Source organism: Phasianus colchicus, chromosome 4 (genome assembly GCF_987193195.1).
Source record: "Phasianus colchicus chromosome 4, bPhaCol1.hap1.1, whole genome shotgun sequence".
Classification (NCBI taxonomy): domain Eukaryota; kingdom Metazoa; phylum Chordata; class Aves; order Galliformes; family Phasianidae; genus Phasianus; species Phasianus colchicus.
Genome location: NC_143439.1, coordinates 16069545 through 16088484, shown reverse-complemented (window position 1 = coordinate 16088484; position 18940 = coordinate 16069545). Strand labels below are relative to the sequence as shown.

Sequence of the window (18940 nt, the reverse complement as noted above, 5' to 3'; positions counted from 1 at the left end):
TTTATTAATAGCTTTCTGACCTTGTTTGCATCCCCAGCCTGCTGGAATGTGGAGTTTTTCCCACCAGCAGCAACCACCCCATCTGGTCCTCATTTCACTGTGCACCAGGGAGAGCATTCGGTCTCGAGGTGGCTTCAACACAAAACAGTTGCCAATCTGTTCATCCCTGCCTTCCTCCACTTCCCCAGCATGAGAGGACCAACCCCAGGACTGTGACAGCATGTAGGATTTGGCTGTCATCATCCTACAAAAGGATCCCTCGTCTAGCAGCTCTGTGTGAGAGGGCAGCTCTTTCTGCAGCCTCTTCCTCCCCAAACAAGCTCCTCACCCACCTTACTCCACCACATTTGTCTCCATCCCAAGGCCATTTGCTTTCTGCTGTGCAACACGTGTCCCTGGCAGAGGTGAGGGTTCTGTGCCATGTTCAGTGCACAGGTCCAGCTCCTGACACTGTATTCCCAATGTTCATGGTTTAAGACCCCAGCTACCCTCAGATCAGAGTGGCTGAGTGCAGCACGCCCACCCCAGATTGAAACAAGAGGAAAGAGACCCCCTTGCTAGAGCAGCAGCAAATACAAAAGCAAGAGAGGAAAGGTTTGGAGTCAGTGACATTTTAATTCTCAGCCTCACGCAGAAGTACAGCTGGATGGAGCAGCAGTCCCCAGGCTTAGCTGAACCAAGGGCCTTCTTTCATGCTAGTCTTGCAATTGAAACCCCATAAGAACATGTCCAGCTGCAGTAAATTTAGCAGTAAAATTAGCATAGAATTTAGCATAAAATCTGCCTGGCTGTGGACTTGACCAGCATCATTTTAGCTTTAGCAATACAGTCAAAGACTATTCAGCTATTGAGCTTTCTGCTGGGTGCTTCACATCTGCACTCTGATACACCATCACTTCATTTACCTAATAGTTTTTGCAGAGAAAAAAAACAGGAAATAGTTTGCTGGTAATGAGCAAAACATTATGGAAATGAGAGCTGGGAGACATGCATCAATCCAGCCTTGACCTCTGCAAGGCACCAGCAGTGCATGCAGTGCAGTCCCCACCAGCAGTGCACACAGGTACTGCTCAGCCCCTGCCAGCAGAGCCTCCACTGTTCATGCCCTGCAGCTGCCCTGGAGCATTGCAGCTCTTTAAAAACACATTGCATGGAGGTAACAAAGAAGTGGCTGCATCTGGTTCTCCCTGGCTTGCAGGGTTTTTCTGCTCTGCTTTTTGTCCCGATATTTACTAGAATAAGGAATTTGTTCTTTATTCCCTCTCCTAGCTGTGCTGTATGCCTGAGCACACGAGCACATCCCTATGCTGCCTCCACTTTCCTACCCAAATGCACTTACTGCTAGCAGAAGTCTCAGTGGGGACGGCAACTGCTGGGTCAGAATCCATCAGGGGCCTCCTGACATCCTAGCCTAATGCACCCAGCGTGCTGCTGGTACCCCTGCTGGGGCAGGGAGCGGACAAGCAGGACTGGGGCAGGAGGGCAGGCAGCACCCTCAGTCCCAAATACAGCCAGCCTCAGTTGCCACTGTCATCTCAGCACAGCTCACTCAGTGGCACGAGAGGCTCTGGTATCCATTTTAATCAGATCTACCCATGGCAGGCCACGGTTAATTTGCTGCTCGCTTGGCAGCAGCTGCTGCTTGTTTTGATGGAGTCACCATGACTCAGGGGGGTGACACGTGCTCCCCGCACTCTGGCTCAGTGCAGCCTCCCGCACTGCTGCTGGCTGACTGCACTCATTTTCCCAGCAGGCTGCAGGCAGTGCCATTGCAGAGACAAAACTCACAACTCGCTTTCTGCAAGTGCCATCCTGCAGCTCTGCAGAGCTGGAGCGCACACATGGTGGTGTCTGCTGCTCTCCGGAAGTTCCTCCACGCAAGAGAGCCCCTCTGCACAGCATCAGCGTGGCAGGTGGGAACAGCACTGAGCCCTGGTTTGAGCTCACCTGAGTATTTCTAGGAGGCATGCACATAGGAAGCGACAGCACCACGCTGCATAAGTTGTTTTAATAAAGAACTGTTTGACATTTATTTTTAACAGTGAGAAAAGTGCTGCAGAAGATAGGGCAGTGAAAGTGAGCTGCAGTGCTGCCAACATTTGCCTCCTAGTGCTTCTAACTGCAAGGGCTCAGAGTGGGAGAAAGCGGTGCTCTACAACAGGGTGAGGCACAGACAAGGAGTCACTTCTTAGCGCATTTCGTGCGGTTTGGACACTGTGCATTCTGACATTCTCTAAGAACTGGAGTTCAGTCTGCAGAACACCAGGCAGCATATCACACACAAGAGGGGATAAATAACACTTCTAGGTCCTAGCTTCTCTGCTCACACTGAAATCAGAGACCACTAAAAAAAAGCAAAACAAAATGAGACTGCAGAAACCTGGTCCCTGTGCTACGTGAGCACCTCTACCAACTGCAGCTCTTTCAGCACATGTCCCAGACTTGGGTGGGACAGCTGACCTGACACAACGCTGCCTGTACTTAACTATCAAACCATCAAGCTCTGCTAGAATGCCCAGGCCTTTGTAAGACAACAATGCGATAGAGAAGAAAAAAACATCAAAGCATTGTAAATGCAACCATGGCTGGCAAAGGAATCAAGAGTGAAGAGACACATGGAGCGGTGGTACCTGCGGAGGGCAGCCCTGCAGCGTGGTTTGTAGGCTGTTCAGCACAAGGGCTGCCCAGACAGGCACTGCTTTTGATATGAATTCTGCATCCATCATTTGCGTGCATGTCGACAAATCAAACTAAGGTACGTGATTTCTGCAAGCTCAACCCTTTCTGCCTGCTCGCACTGCTGCCTCCAAGGCCCTAGAACAAATACATCACTTCAAAGGAACAAAATGTACTCATGCAAAACTTTGCAGATGTCAGCTTTATGCAAAAGGCTGCCCTCAAAGCTCCTGGTTTTCCCTAACAGCTGCGAGCAGAACAGCTACACCTCCACCCTATGTTAAGCTCCCAACCTCTGGCCCCACAAAGCACTCTGCTCTGACAGCTGCGGCTCACAGCACTTTGCCATTTTGCATCTACTGGTTATTTTCCCAGGCTGCCTCCTCTGGCATTACAAGGTGCTGCTCCCAGTGATCAGCCCTCGGTGGGCACTGCACCACTTGGCAGGGAGCTTCCCAACAACACAGTGCCCCAGGCACAAGGGAGGGGGACAATGCTTGCAGAACTCCTTTGCACAACCACTAGAACATCTTCACTGTTGCTGTGACACCTTTGAATAATGTTTACTGACAATTTATTTTAACAGATAGCCTCTTCCACAGTAGGGTCTTCCTTGTCCAGCCGTATGCAGCACGTTGCTTAGGCACTGCTACTCCACAGGCTGCTTAGATTTTCCATCTTGGGCAGTATTGTACGATTCACAGTTTGTACACTTCATCCCTAGGAGATGGAACTGCACTGTAGACCGGGAATTGCAATCATTACAGAGAATCTACGTACACAGAAAAGGAGAGAGAGAGAAAGAGGTTGTTGAGTGACCTGTTGATGCAACACAACGTTCTACAGCTATGCTTTTAGTAACCACTAAACTGCCAGCATCAGCTAGGCTGCTGTGAGGGTCAGTCAAGCAAACACCCTTCTCAGAACAAGCAGCAATGATGTCTCTCCCAGTATCCTGACTTCAGGAATCAGTGGGATGTGCTGTCTAAATTGGAATAGACGCCACTAAATCAACCAGAGCAGTTTAATTTAGTCTTAGTAGCTAACAGCACCCACTTCACATGAAGAAATGGAACCAGAAATTAATCTCCATTTGCAAGCTTTGCACAAATCAATAGCTGAGTATTCTGCAGAAAAAAATAGCAGTTACTCTGGACTGTGAGGCTCCAAAATATTCCTGTTTTTCGCTATGACAGCACCAAACATAGAAGAAGGCATGACACTTCCAAACACCAAACCATTTCTCCACTGCGTCATATTATGATACTTTCTGCTTCTATTTTGTTGTTGGCTGTTTTGTTTCGTGCTGCTTTCCCCCCCCCCCCCAGTAGGGCAGAGGGTGCTGATGTTTTAAAATCCAATTGATAGCACCTTAGGTCGACACATGACATTTCTTCAACAATCCCTAGCAGTCAGATTGGCTCCTAATGCAGGATGAGTTCCTAGCGCTCTCTACTGCCAGCAGTGGTGTGCTGCAGAGCTGCCAAGAGCAGAGGCATCAGCACCCGCCTCATCTCTTACCTCCACCATCATGTTCTGATACTCTGTGGGCATAGGAGTTTGTGCTACTTCATCATCCAGCTGACGCCAGTACCTTCTCATATCTAAAGCAGAGTGCATGCACAAAGGACACCTGTAGCCTCTGGCAAAAAGGGGAAAAAGCCGTATTCAGAAAATGGAGTAGGATCACAGAACAAATTCACTCAAAAGGACAAGTTTCTCATCATACAAATCAGAGAAAAACACAGCAAGCAGAAACATTCCTTCAATCAGAGCTGGGAATTAAAAGCCTCCTTTCCCTTTAGGAGCTGTCCTAAAGTTACTGGGTACTGGAATGACACTGTGATCATTGCCTCAATAATCTACTCAGATTACAACCACACAAGAGAGGTTTAGAACTACTTACTCTTTTAACATCTCTTCATAACATGTTCTGGAAAGAAAACACAAGAAGTTCAGTAAGAACTGTTACTGATCAGTAACACATCTGGATTGAACAAAGGGGGAAGATTCATAGCTATCCCCAGAACATCAGTTAAAAAATATCCTGAGTCCAAGTGAAAAGAAAGCTTCCCCTCCAAATCATCTGGTGTGCAGGCAAACATGCAGCGACAAAGCGTACCTGATTCCATTCTAAGTAACATGAGAAAGTAAACAAGACAAGAATATGGCAGTGTGAGTTTGGTGAAAAAAGATGCATCACAAGGTAACTTCAGAACGGGCAGCAGCAAAGGGAAGACTCAGTCTGGAGGGCATTAGCTCAGCACACAGGAAAAAAACAAGGGAGATAAACAGAGCAACACAAACAGTAAGAAGGGAAAATGACATCTTCAGGTCACAGGCGGATCAGGAGGAAGGGAAGCAGGTAGTCCTACTCCACCCATTCTTCCAAAGGCTCACTGGACTATGCATCACTGCACAAGCTCAATGAAGCAGGCAGATTTTGCAGAGTAACACAGTATTCTACAGCCTTGAGAGTGCCTAGGGAAAGAATTTAAAACTTAATACATAAACTAGCACCAGCCTCATAAAAACGCTGTGCAACTGCTTTCTGCACCAAGAGGGGGAATCGCTATGGGATTCCTGCCACTGAGCTGCAACAGAAGGAAGCTGAACACAGGAAAAATTCAGAGCAAATCTTCCTCTGCCAACACCATTTGCTGGTGAAGAAGGAAAACACCCTTCTTGCAATACTTCCTGAAGAAGCAGAGCCCATCCTCTACCACATGGTCCCTCAGGAACCAGGCACACCCAGCACGCGTATGCAGGGCAGCAGGCATTCCCAATTCCCAAGTATCTGCAAAGCTTTACTTGTGAAGCAGGTGACCGCACGGCAGAACGCGAGCTTCCACACGGGATGTGTGAATGTCCTGTTTTGAGACAAGTATCAGACAAAAGAAAGAAAACATTAAGTTCCAACACAGCCCACAGCACAGCTCAACACAGTTCCCAGAGCCAAAAGCAAAGCAGCTCACCTCCAAGCATATGGGACAATCCTGCCTGGAGACATTTTCGATGCACTTGGCAAAGACAAAGACAAAGTTACACTACTGTACAGATACCAGCTTTTTTTTTTTTTTTTTAAACTCAAGAATTCCTTTAGGATGGATAAGAGAAGACGTGTGAAACATGACTGCTTTCACACAGGTTTGACTTTCTGAGGACGAGCAGGCGCCTGTGTGAAGAATAACACCAACGGGGCAGAACAGCACTGAACACTGCCAGAGCTGCCCCGTGCGGCAGCTCAGGGCCGGGAGGTGCAGAGGTGCCAGCCGAGCCGAGCCAAGCCGCGAGCCGCGCGGCCCGGACGCGCCGTTCAGTGAGGCAGGCCGGCAGCCGCCGTTCCCGCCTCCCGCGCGGCCCCGGCTCCTCGGCAGCCGTTCCAAGGAACGCGCGGCCGTTCTATTCCTCAAGGCCCCGAACCGGCGCGCCTCACCTTGTGCTTCCCCCGCAGGCTCAGGCTCAGGCACAGGTTGCATTTGGCGCAGTGGAAGAAGTCGTCCTTGGGGCCGATCCTAGGGAACGACCACGGCTCAGCAGCCGCCACTCCCCCGCCACGACCAACCCCCGGCGCCGGGCCGCACCTGCAGATGCCGCACTCGCCGCAGTGGTACTGCTTCTTGTCGCGGTCGAAGAGGTGGCACACGTCGCAGTAGTACTCCCCGAAGAGGCTGCCGCAGCCCTCGCAGCACCGCTGGGGCTGCCGGCGGACGGGGGGGCGACGCCGCGGTTAGCGGAGCGGAGCGCCGCCCGCCCCCGCCCAACATGGCGGCGCCGCCCTCTGGCGGCCGCGCCCCAACGCCCCCGCGCACCTTCTGCAGGAGGCGGCAGCGCGTGCACTGCACCTCGGCCACGCGGAAGCGGTCCAGGCGGTGCTCCTCGGCGCCGTCGTGGCACAGCCGGCAGGGGTACAGCTTCCCGCAGCACGGCGCCTGCAACGCCACGGCGCGGCTCAGCGCCCGCGTGGCCCGCGCCGCGCCGCGCCCCTCCCCGCTCCCGCCGCCGCCGCCGCCGCCTCACCCGCAGCAGGCAGCCCCGCCGGTAGTGCTCGCAGCCCCCGTCCCGCTCCGGCTCCCGCAGCTCCTCCGCGACGGCGGCCATGGCCACAGCGGCCCCGCCGCTCCCGTCCCGCCCCTTCCGCCGAGCGCCGCCCCGCCTCCAACGGAAGGCGCGCACATCGCCGCCCCGCAGCGCAGGGGGGCAGAGCTGAGCGAGCCGCCGGGAGCGGCTTGTGCCGAACGGCGCCTCGGTAATCACTGCGCCTTCTAAACACCGCTGTGAGCGTACTGCAAAAATGTACAGCATTTATTCACGTACGGACAAAAAGGCACAATTCTACCGAATATCTTAACAAAAAATACAGCTGTCTTCGACTAGGTCTTTATAAATACTTCAAAAAAGGGGGGAAATAAATACAGGATTGGGCCATGTAATATAAAATAGTCATCTCTACATATACTTTTTGTTTCTACCTGCTTCTCTTCATGCACCTTCTCCATTAATTTCAGCCGAATGGACACCAAAGCCAGGCACGTAGTGAAAAATCTTCTGTACACGGTTTTACAAACGTAACGACCATTTGTCCCGATTCCGCAATTCTGACTGATGCACAACACGTACAACCAACCCTTCACTGAGATCCGCGTGAGTTCGTAACCTAACGACTGCCATTCCGGGCAGCTGACGCAAGTCCAACCAGCCCAGGGCTGACGCGCCTCGAAAATCAGCATCAAAGGTCTCTTGGTCAGTCTGCACAAGTAAAGGTAATGCCTAGGAACACACGTTCAGCAAATGGTTCCATCCCAACAAAGTACGGGGGTGCTGTATGGTCACTGCTGTACCTCTGCCACCTCCTGCTAAGCGCTGCGCACGGGACGCAGCTATCCTACCGAGCTGGCCATCCCGCAGCCATCCGACTGCCCTTGGAATGGGGCTGGGGGAAGCGCTTTTTGGTTTTGGTTCAGCGTAACTCGAAACATTAGAAAGCTTATAAACCTAAACATCGGGGAGCAAAACAGGTAAGGCATTCATTCTGCACAACATTAGCAATCAGAATAGTGCAAATTCACAAGGTACCTCTTTCATACTGGAGCGAGGTTACACGCTAGAATCAGAATTTAGATTATTCCATCTATGGCTTGAAGAATTCCCCACACAGTCGTGAGCTTCTTACCGAAACAATGCCTGCCTTAAACGTGTAGCTGTATGTAAGGTAGAGCTACCTGCAGTTACCTTCTGTCTGTCAGCTGCTTTTTGTACTTCTATTTTAACGGATCCCAAAAGAAACTACGTAATGTCACATTCACCACTGCCCTGTTGGGCTTCAATCTGTGCAAGTCATGAGGTCAATCCAAATTCCTGGGTCCAGTAATGGTCTTTTAGAAAAACACCGTGTTAAACCAAACTTCCTTTTCTCAGCATCACCCCAGAAGATACCAAAAGGTTGAGACTTCCGAGTTTTAAAACATAAACGACAGGGATACATTCTGTTGCAATATTTAAGTAGTTACAACTTGCATAGCAAGACAGGGTGTTAATAAGCCTTTTTCTGATTGAATCCTCTGGAAGACTCAGTTACGGCAGAGTTCTACTGTACTTTAAAATCTTCCCTGCTCGAGAGGCAAGGGTCTAACAATAAAACGCAAGTGAGCGTGGTTAACAGCAGGCTGGGCTGTTGTTCTTTATGCCTGTGTTTCTCTAACACATTGCAGCTGAAACCTTCGTTTCACCAGTGCATACCTAAGTTAAATCTACGCAGAATTCCAAAATTTACAGGCTCCTAAGAATCCACTGTTACATGTGCACTCTACAAAAAAAGTATCATAATGAACTGTTAATATTATTGCTCATAGCTTTCTTGTTATTGCCATTTGCAATTATTAAAAAAGTATGCATACGAGTTCCCTCTTCCATCAAATCTAGTCCAGAATAGAATAACTTTTCTTCATTTGACTGTAAAGAGCTAATCACAATTTATTGCCTCTCCATTTTATTTAAAAATATATATTTATGTCCATTTTAAGGTAACCATTTAGTGTCATAAGCTGGGCTTTCCCAATACGTTACCATTAGTGCATATGTGGTGGGCTTTGGGAAATCTTACTGACTGGTGCCTTAGCGTTTTGTTGCTTGAATTGTCAAGGTGTTTGGGAGGCAGGTAACGAAATGCTGACGGGTTATTCTACGGGGCACAGTAACCTGTGAGCCCGGCCCCTCTCTCAGAACTAAGCCACTGGAGCCTGTTCTCCACACTCAGTCTGAGTACTTTTAAGCTGTTGCAGGGTAAGGCAGCTGCAACCCTGACCTGTCCCTTCTTTTTTTTCCAGTTTAACATCTCGGTCTTGTACTTGCACATCAACTCTCGAGCTTATGGAGGGTTTTAAGCTGCCAATTGTGCTCAAATCGAATGCAACAACAAACATTCTGCAAAGAAAGGACAAAGACCTACCACCATCCAAGGCAAGTGACCTTTTGTAGCAGGGTGTAGCAGTGCAATATGGTTAAATAAATAACCATCTTTGATTCAATACACACTAGTTAAATTAAGAGCTTGTGCTTTTTCAGAAAGCAGGGGAAGGGAAGAGAATTTTAACAGTGCAGTTTAGCGAAAAGGGATGATGCTGCCTAATTCTCCACTACCCACCCTAGCCCCCTAGATGATTTTGTGACTTACTTTAGTGTTCATCACAAATCCTGTTTTAGTAGTGATGCCAATTCTCTGCTTACTCAGGGAAGTTGCAAATAAAAGAGATTCAAACTGGTCACGGAATGGGTTGGGGGGCCAAAAAAATCCAGCTTTAAGTGTATGTAAACATGTTTATACAGCTCAGGAATAACGGGTTATCTATTTGTCGGTCTGTAGCCATGTCTAAGAACTCTCCCCTCTCACACCAATAAATAAAGTGAAGTTGGTTTGTAGGCAGTGACCACTGACCACGGTGCCCCACTGCCTGGTCAGGATGCCAGGATGCTTCTCCTAATAATGTCCGTCCTTCTGCTGATAGTGCTGTTTGGGCTGAGCCTCTGCTGTCTGCACTTTTTTTCAGCTACTTCGCTTTCAGAGTCGCTCATTTCAGCATCAGGGATGTACCCATCATTCTCACTGTCAGGCTTCGGCTTGCTTTTTGCCCTATCCTTCGGTGAAACTCTGCCCACGCCCAGGTAGGGGTAACTGGAGTTCTGGCGGCAGGTCTCCTCTGGACTCTCACCTTGCTGTTGCCTCTCCCCCTTCTTTGGAATTCGGAATCCGCCCCAGTTTTTCACTGGGCTCGTGGGTGTCGTAGGCACTTTAATTACTGTCTGATTGGAGTTTATTTTGACAAGACCCCCATTGCATTTAGGCACTATGTCCCTCCGTGTGCCAGGTGCTGACCTACCACTGGAGTGGTTCACAGCCCTTTTGTTTTCTGATTGCCTCTGAGAGAGTTCCGTGGGTCTCAGTGGTTTGTGGTTTTGTTTAGTTTTTTCCTTTAGTTCTGTCTTGATTACCTCGCATTGTGGAAGATTGTCTCTTCTTTTTCTGTGGTCTGGCATAACTATGCCATTTTTCTGCTGTGCTGATACAATCCGTGTTTCTGCAAAGCTCTTGTCAAAATTTAAAAAGCTTCCTGGAGCTGCACCATCTCCCCTTTGGCTGGGCTGCCTCAGCGTGGATTTGCTACTGTTCCCAGAGCTGTTATTTACTCTGTCTCTTTTATGTGTTTTTTTCAAAGAATGTGTTAGAGATGTGCCCATTTGTTTCCTGAAGAATGCTGAATGCCATTTCAAATCCTCTATCTTAGGGGCATTGGGACCCAAAGATGGACTATTGAACAACACTGAGTTTTCCATTGCGGAGAATGAAGAAGGCACACCTAAAGGTAGAAACAAATTAGGTTAAAGTCAAGCAATCCATGTCTGGGCAAATACCACTTTTAAGTAGTACATATTTTAACACTACTTCTGCCAGACAAGTTTCTTCAGTTTAAATGGGCATTTGGCTGCTTATCCAGCACCTTTACATCATGACTACGTGGCTACATCCTGGTTTCACAACACACTGCTGGTGTGAGGTGTTTCACAACACACTGCTGGTGCTGGGGTGTCTTCCCCATAGCCATCCTACACCCAATTGTATCAGTAGCAAATACAATTCCTAGTGCTGTTATGTGCATTAAGACATAGAAACTCCTCAGATGGGGTAAAATAAGCCATCAGTAAGTCAATGTGATTGATTCTATCTAAAATTAATTTGTTACTCAATACTTTGAGGATAATCCAAGTTAATACAGTAACGCGGAAGTTTGTCCTCTAGGAGGAAAGACTACTTTCAGTGAGATTAGGCAGAAAAAGTATGGCATTTCAAACTACCCTACAATGCAAAGAAACACACACTAAATACTAACGCAGGGGCATTAATAAAACATAAACCTAACAGATACCATATGGCACTTGAATGTAAGTCATGGTCTCTCTGTCAAAAGGACTCATTGAAGAATCACAACTGACAGGACCTGAAGCAGCAACCCAAGGATAACACAGGCTTACCAGTTTCTATAGCAATGTGCCCTCCATTAGAGCTATGCAAATTTTTATCTTCTTCTTTCAATCTGCTGATGCATGGTGGACTACATATGATTCTAATGAGAATAAATGAGGCCTTGCTTGTCCTTCAAAATCAGCTGTTAGACTCTAACCAAGCATTTCAATGCCTATGCCTGTGTTGTCACGTGAAAAAGACAATGGTGAAGCATACCTGAAACTCTTTCTTGTTCCAACTGTTTTGCGTAGATGTTGAATATCTGCTCTTGAACTTTGCAAACAGATCTTTTGATTTTTTCCCGTCGAGTCACCATGTAAGTGAGATTACGCACCTAGAAGGCATCAAAAGTGGATGAGTCTCCAAAATACTTCTTAGAAACAGTCTTAAATACCATTTAACTGATGGTTTATCAGATTTGGGAAGCTCACACTGCAGAACTAACTTCTATGAACACTTGCACTGAAAGCTTACTCTAAAAACTGAGCTAACATTGTAGTAGGTATCAGAAGAATAAACACTGGGCATCTTGGCATCCTTTAAGCAGAGACATCCCAGAGCCAGTAGGCCTTCAGGAGGACATAAATCAGGATGCTTTGAGGATGTTGCCAACTTGGCAAGAAAACTCAAGGTCCATGTATCCTTAGCTGAACCAGCTTCATTATAATAGGAAAAATCACATCCATAGGCAAAATAGTAATGTCTCTCTTGAGTGTGTGTTCATTGACATACTGCACACAAGGTGCTGAAAGCACTTTTCACACAGCAGTTTTCTGGAGACCCCGATGGGACAGCTGTGAAGCTTTGCCCGGATAGACTTGCTGGCTGCTGGAGGGGAAAAAATGTTCTCTGAACTCCAAGCATGCACCAACCTATTGTTCAGAAGACTCTGTGAGTAATCTCCCTGTCTGGAGTGATAAGTGACTCTAAGGTGCAGTGCATGATAAAGAAACAATGCATGGAGCATAGTAATGATAGGTAAAGGTATTTTGTAAGCTTTGTGCATGTTTGGACAGTGATAACTGGAGTGCAGGAAAGTGGTAAAAACATTCTTTCTAAGTAACAGTATGGGAACAGGACAGTCTATAGTCTATTGGTCTCTATGAGCATACATTCTGAAACACAGGGATAAGTGTGGTGGTGGGGATCCTCTAACAGAGAAAATTAGGAGAATACTGTACTCAATGGTGGCTGCAGTATAAATTGGAGGATGAAGAAAAACGGCTAGGAATGCAGACTTCAAATCATAATACAATCTTGGAAATTATTAAGTTTTGTAGAAGGTAGGATAATCAGGGTGACATCCCATATGCAGATTTTTCACTTTGAGAAATGATCACAAAACAAGGAAAAAATGTCAACTGCTGTTATCTAACTTGAGTGTCTTAATGGTAATGGATGACAAAAAGAAATTACCTCTATGTTGTTCTACTTGTAATATTGAAGAAAAAAAAGGGATGAAGAAGATGTATCACTGATGACTGAGAGAAGCAACAGCAGTGGAGGGAGTAGAGAATTTAGTCCTACTGCATGTAGAAATCGAGCATGACAGAACCCTGTAATACTGGCACCACTGTGACAGAAAATAGAACCAGAATGGCACATCAAGGTTCCTTTTTCTACTTCAGATTTGATGAACTGAAAAGAATCTGCTGGGCCCTACTGTGAAAACCCATAAAAAACATACTGATCTTTTAAAATGATAGTTGAAAATCACATTACAGATAAGAGATGTGTAAGTGCTGTTGAACAGTTTGTTTTTGCCAGAGAAAAAGAACTGTGCTGGAAAAGGCTCTCAAGGAGAACAGGAGGCTACATACAAGGGTCAGTCTGCTGTGCTGTTAATATAAGAGGCAAGAAAATTGACCTTGGGACTAAACATTACTGTTAGTGTACCACATGCTGTTGCAATGGTGCTGGAGCAGAAAGGACAGTATTGGTTATTCCTAAGCAGGATGGCACAATACCAAGCAGTACTGCTCAAACAAGAGGATATAGCAATCAAAGTGTCCAGTGCCCCAAATCTACCATCATTATTATCTTTACATGAAAGATAACTGGCACATGATTGTTTACAAACTATCAAAGAGGTGTACTCCAGCTATTCAGACTGAAGGTTACTCCTTAACAGAATCCCAGCTGGGAGCTGTTTACTAATGGATGCAGCTCCGCCATGAAAGGAGAACAGAAGGCTGGGTACACCACTGTTAGTCTAAGAGGAAATAGAGGCAAAACTGCTTCCAGTGAACACATCTGCTCAGAAAGCTTAATTAATTGCTTTAACTCGAGCCCTGGAACTCTCAGAAGGAAAGCAGGCTCATGTCTATACTGACTCAAAATATGCTTTTGGAATAATACAAGCTGATAGTGCAACTTAGAAAGAAAGATGACTGTTATCTTCACAAGGAAATCCCATACACTGTAGTACAGAGATTATGAAATTACTTCAAGCAGTTAATAAATCTAAAGAAATAGCAGTGATACACTGCAAAGTACATCAATCCGGACAAACCAATATAGTTAGAGGAAATGGAAAAGCACATGAAGCCACAAAAAGAACTGCTCTATCAACAACTGTAGGAGCCTTAGACACAGTAAGAACTTTAAATATTGATAACCCTAAATATACAGGAAAAAAAAGAAGTTGGCTAAACTACTGAAATGCACGAAGAATGCTGAAGAACAATGAGTAACTACAGTTGGACAGTGTATTGTAACTCTGCAAATGATGAAAGAATTAATGGAGTGAACTCATAAGATGACAAATATGGGAACTGAAGCTTTAATTGAAGCAGCAAAAACATATGCTGTAGGAATTAACATGATGCTGATCACTAGGAGCGTTACTCAACAATGTGAATTTTGTGTCAAAAGTAATCCTAAGATCCAAAGACCCCTTCATGGGGAGGTGAAACCAGGTTTTACGCTTGCAGAATACTGCAGATTGACTACACGCTCTCCTGAGCATGTGACTACTGACACCTGCACATCAGGTGACAGATCTACTTTTCAAACAATACTTGAATTATAGATACGTGCAAATTTAGAGGAATGCTGAAAATGCTTAAATGTTCTCAAATAGCTCAACGTTATTTCTTGTTGCTTGAGACATAAGAGGAAACTATACTTCATTAGTAGTATAAAAAGTGAAGAGCTATTCAGGAGAATCACTTTTTCTGATGATCCTGCCACTGCCCATGGAGTGATCAAAATGAAGGCAGGCCTTTCTATTCACACCACAGCACAAGGGAGGCAGCAGAGACTGAAAACACTAACAAGGTGATTGTTTTGATTGTCTCTTGGTTTTTCAGAAGAATGGCACAGGGAGGGAGACAGCACTGGAAGTGAAGGAGAAAGTTCCTTCTTGTCTGGGAATAGCAGAGAGCCATACTCTATTGAAATAAACACGGTGACCACCTGATGCAATGGCTGAAGTGGAAACCCAGACTGGGGAGCCACAACAGCCCTGGGCTGACACGTGCATGCAGACAGACCTTCCAAGGAACAACAGAGCAGAGCTGCCCAGGCTTTTGGTTGTGGGGATTCCAGAATCTAGGGGCTCCCCAAGGGCCAGAGGGCAGAAGGGGGTGTCCTAGGTGTGCCCAGCTAGATGAACTCTATGAGCAGAGGGCCAGGTTGCCAGAGGAAGTCACCATGCTGAGAAATATTCAGCAATCAAAGAGACTGATATGCGGTACTGTGCAGTGACACAAGCAGACCAATAACCCTGCCTTAAGTCCCTGCAAGGGGAAGAAGCTAAGCAGACTTCCAGCCCTCAGGAGCCAGACAGCAAAAAACCATGCAGAATGAGGGAAATTGGACGCTTGTCTCTTCTTGGAACAGGAGGAGCCACTCCCTTGCTCCTAAGCAACAGATACACAGGGATGGAAAGAGGATAGAGTGCGGGTAACAGTTCAATCTTTGAAAGGGACAACCGTGTTAGTCCAACCACTTACTACAAGAAACAGACCAGGACTCTTAAAGCCAAAGGACTACTATCTGCTCCTGCTCTCTCAAGCTGGGTCACAGCAGGCTGCAACTGGGAAATCACACGATACTTAGAGACTTTATGTCCCTTGGAAGGATGTTGAAGGTATCAGGAGTACAGGTAATATTCTCCTTGATCACCCCAATTGGACACTGAGACCAGGCAGCCTCAGCTAGTGGGTGGCAATTCTGCCCACAGCAAGGGTGTTCTGCACTGGACAATGTTTGAAGTCCCTTTCAATCCAAGCTATTCTATGATAAAGGAGCAGGTCTATTTTAATGTGTGAGGTTTTTTTTTTTGCTAAAGTTCTGCTATATTAGATTTCCAGATCTTCCACAACCAGTATTATAAATATTACATCACTGTCATTATACTGTGGCTTTGAATTAGAAGGGATTCCTCTAGCCGAGACCCTGCTTGATACAGTCTGTGGTTCTTTGTTCTTTGCCTTATGTGATCGAGCCACAGAACAACAAACATGTTATATCCACAAAATTACTAATTATTAGGTGAACTAGATGACACCACTTAAAAATGTTTCTGGATGGATGGCACTGTCACTGATGTCATTCATAATAAAGTCTAAGGCATTTTCCTGAAGAGGCTCAAAAACACTTAGGAACCAATTTATTTATTTTTTTAGCAACCAAGTTCTCTTGGATGTTATAAGGGATGAGCCTCAAGTGACCTCTTAATATGAGCCCACACTCAAGAGGCAGTAAAGCCACAGGGAGGAGGCGAGGTGTTTCTTCCCTTCTTTTGACTGATGTCTCAATACTCCTGGAAAGACCCAGAACAATGTCTGAGAAACAATCAAGTCACAGAAAGAAGTCTAGTGTCACCTCCTTTGGTTTGGCTGGTGTCCATTTGTCTCAGTCAAGATGTGGCTCACATCATTTTCAACCAACCCTGGTACTGGATTCAACTACAATTCAAAAATGGGGCTGTGGTGTGTGGGGGGGAAAAAAGTCCTTTCCCTTTTTTCTTTGATACTATAAGTAGGGGATGCTGAGGGCAGCTGCTGTCTTGCTGCTGCTGCTATATCCACTCTTTGCTGCTGCTGCTTGTTTTCTTTGTCACACACAACATCTTCATAGCCAGGCCTGGTGCAGGACCCACGATGGATGATGTCTCTCTCCCTTTTAATCTCTTTTGCTCTCTTTCTCTCAAAGGTGTTAAGCAGTGCAAGGCTTATTCGAATTTCCTATAGAACTGCATTTTAAGTAGACAGAACTGTAGGAGAGCCAACAAATACAGGATAACTGTTTTATAGGAATCTCTTATTAAAGGTGATTGTTTTTCCTCGTGTATGGACCTTAATCTAACTAGAGGGATTTGCCAACCTGATCACTCTTCCTTCCATTCATGGGTGGGAAGTGACAAATGTATCTATCGGTGAGAACAACAGAGTAGTAAAATATAAAATCAATGCTAGAATAACATATCCTGTTTTGACATCACACTTTAAAAACTAAAAGCATACTCACATAATAATTTAAGATCCAGAGAACCTAATGATAAACTTAATTTATTTAACAGATCCAAGGGAAGATATATCTTGAACACACTGAACAGGAGCAACTCACAATGCTGCGTAAACAAAAAACAGACTGGCCCCAAGTCAAGGTAAGTTTCATATACTTTCCTCCTTGGGCAGCAAGGAGCAGAGAAAGCCCTTAATGACTGAAAAGGTTCCATGTGGGGGGTTGTGGTACATTCCACAGCCATTGGCCTTAATCAGTTTAAAAAAAAAAAAAAAAGCATAAGTGCACAATCCAGTTACCAGAATACTGTATACCGAAAACTAAGAGCCCTGTGAACTAACCCTCCGTTTGGAAATGGTACTTGGCATAACCCAAAATTTAGTGTTAACTGTCTTTTACCAGGCTGACAATACAACTTTGAGTTAGGACACAGCATGTAGTTATTGCAATGGCAATAACTGGGCACATAGTTTAGAAACTCAGCTATGAAGCCCAGTGCACATTACACAACCACAGGCTGTGCAGAGCTTACCCGCTCCAGATCTTGCCGGAGATGTGTGAAGAGCTGTAGTCTTCTGAATAGAACATCCTGCTCTCGTTTGGCCAGGTTATCCTCCTCATCCTTCTTTGGGGTAATCAGTGGCTTATTGAAGTTGGCTTTTCTTTTCAGCTTCCAGTACTGGTAAAGGAATCCCACCAGCTCCTCAGGCAGCCGCAGTGCTTTAGCCACTTCCAGAGACTCCACAAAAGTATAGAACTCATCCTCCAGTTGTTGGAGTTTCTGCTTGCGGAAACTGACTCTGTGGGCTTCCTCCTGGTTTTGATCCATGCTGTGAAAAGGGTCCATGTGGGCAGGAAGAGAGCTGTCCTGAATCCCATTCCCATTCTCTTGACACAGGTGGTCACTGAAGGTCTCATCATCTGCTCTCTTGGTGGAGCTGTGTTTGGGACAGTATGACTTAAATTTCACCTCATCGTTCTCTGCCAGTATGGTCTTCATCTCCAAGCCACGGTCAAATGCACAAGTGACGTGAAAGGCTGTTCTGCAGTTCTTCACTGAACACTGCAGAAATTAGATTAAAACTCATCAAATATAAATTTAAGAAGCCACACTGCCTGAAACTATTTAAGCAGCCAGGACTGCTTTGAAAGAATCGACCCTGTTACCAGCCTCTGCTTCTAAGCAGCCTGTACTTTTTGGCTCTCTTTTAATTAGGTTTGCATTTCAGTGCTTTCAGGCCAGGCAACAACCAAGTGGCCCAGTGGGACAGGAGTGGTTAACCCCTCCGTAGCCCAATCACCCCATTCGATAATGAGCAAATCCACAAGAGAAGTGTTCTTACCTTCACTGGAGCCACTTGCTGAGAACAGTGTTACACAAAGCAAAACATTCCCCCTTTGACTGTGTCAGCGTGAGAGAGAGGGAAAAAACAACTTGCCGGCTCCAGGCCAGTTTGATGCTTTTAATTAAAGTCTTCCCAGCACTTGGACCCATGCTACCCAAAAGGCCTCAATTGAATGGGTTACATTTTATCCCACTGTCAAAAGTTTATAATGTCAAATATTAAATCACTGTCAATCACTACTTCAGTTACTACAGCCTTCATTTCACATGGGGCAGAAGAGAATGAGAGTTCTTTTTTCTTACAATTTTTTTCTTTCTTCCCAGTGAACCATCTGTTCACTGGAGCGATGGGCATTTGTTCAGATGATTCAGCACTTCATTTCAGTTTTAAGTAACTTTTTCTTGCAAAATGCTGTCATAGTTATTACCAGCCATGAACTGAAAGGTTTAAATAAACACACACACACACACTCTTGAATCAACTCACACCTCTCCTGCACGTGAAAAGAATTTGAGGTTGAAATCAGTGTTACTGATGTTAAGTGTGCTTAACTCAAGCTATCTAACCTTAAAGAAAAATGCACTGTGCTAGCGTGTTTATACAGCACTTTGTAAAGAAGCCAAGTATCTTTCCCTGGGTTTTCCTGCTCAGGTTGACTCAGCAGCCAGATGGCATATAAACAGTACACTAAACTGCAAAAGTTTCCAATGAACATTCTTTAATAAATATAAATATATAAAAGGAATTTAAAAAAAAAAAAACAACAACAACAACATCTTTTGGCCTTTCCTCTGTTACTAACAAACAGAGGAAAAGCAGAATCAAACTGTACAAAAGAATACTTCAGCCAGTTTCTAAGCTGCTATCATTTAGAGTACTTAACTCTTAGTGTGGCTGATGTTTTATTGGGAGGAAAGGGGCAATTCTG

The 18940-nt window shown here is 45.7% G+C and overlaps 2 protein-coding genes across 19 annotated transcripts in view; both read right to left on the bottom strand.

Moving 5' to 3' along the window:
* Window positions 1-3233: 3233 nt before the first annotated feature.
* RCHY1 (ring finger and CHY zinc finger domain containing 1) lies at window positions 3234-6985 on the bottom strand. 4 transcript variants are annotated; one of them, XM_031607494.2, is made up of 9 exons: window positions 6697-6849; window positions 6489-6608; window positions 6261-6376; window positions 6113-6191; window positions 5652-5696; window positions 5488-5546; window positions 4583-4609; window positions 4198-4318; window positions 3234-3448 (listed from the first exon to the last, which is right to left on the bottom strand). In XM_031607494.2, exons 1-9 carry the CDS (start codon window positions 6775-6777, stop codon window positions 3326-3328), a joined length of 771 nt encoding a protein of 256 aa, XP_031463354.2. In that variant the 5' UTR covers window positions 6778-6849; the 3' UTR covers window positions 3234-3325. The 4 variants fall into 4 exon arrangements, with proteins under 4 accessions (XP_031463354.2, XP_031463356.2, XP_031463355.2 ...); XM_031607496.2 differs by having other exon boundaries at window positions 6522-6608; XM_031607495.2 differs by lacking the exon at window positions 4583-4609.
* JADE1 (jade family PHD finger 1) overlaps window positions 6964-18940 on the bottom strand; it is a 149904-nt gene continuing 137927 nt past the window's right edge. For all 15 annotated transcript variants that reach the window (XM_090138739.1, XM_090138738.1, XM_090138737.1 and 12 more), the window contains 3 exons: window positions 17199-17729; window positions 11411-11528; window positions 6964-10529 (listed from right to left, as the gene is read on the bottom strand). In XM_090138739.1, coding sequence (XP_089994865.1) covers window positions 9631-10529; window positions 11411-11528; window positions 17199-17729 — 1548 coding nt within the window. In that variant the 3' untranslated portion in view covers window positions 6964-9630. The remainder of the gene's footprint in view (window positions 10530-11410; window positions 11529-17198; window positions 17730-18940) is intronic.

Bases quoted from the DNA above. Each gene is read 5' to 3' on its own strand.
- RCHY1 (XM_031607494.2), bottom strand. From the start codon at position 6,777: ATGGCCGCCGTCGCGGAGGAGCTGCGGGAGCCGGAGCGGGACGGGGGC. The intron at 6,192-6,260 runs GTGCGGCCCGGC...GTCGTTCCCTAG, and splicing joins GGCGAGTGCGGCATCTGCAG to GATCGGCCCCAAGGACGACT. The intron at 4,610-5,487 runs GTAAAGCTTTGC...TTTTCTTTCCAG, and splicing joins TGCGGTCACCTGCTTCACAA to AACATGTTATGAAGAGATGT.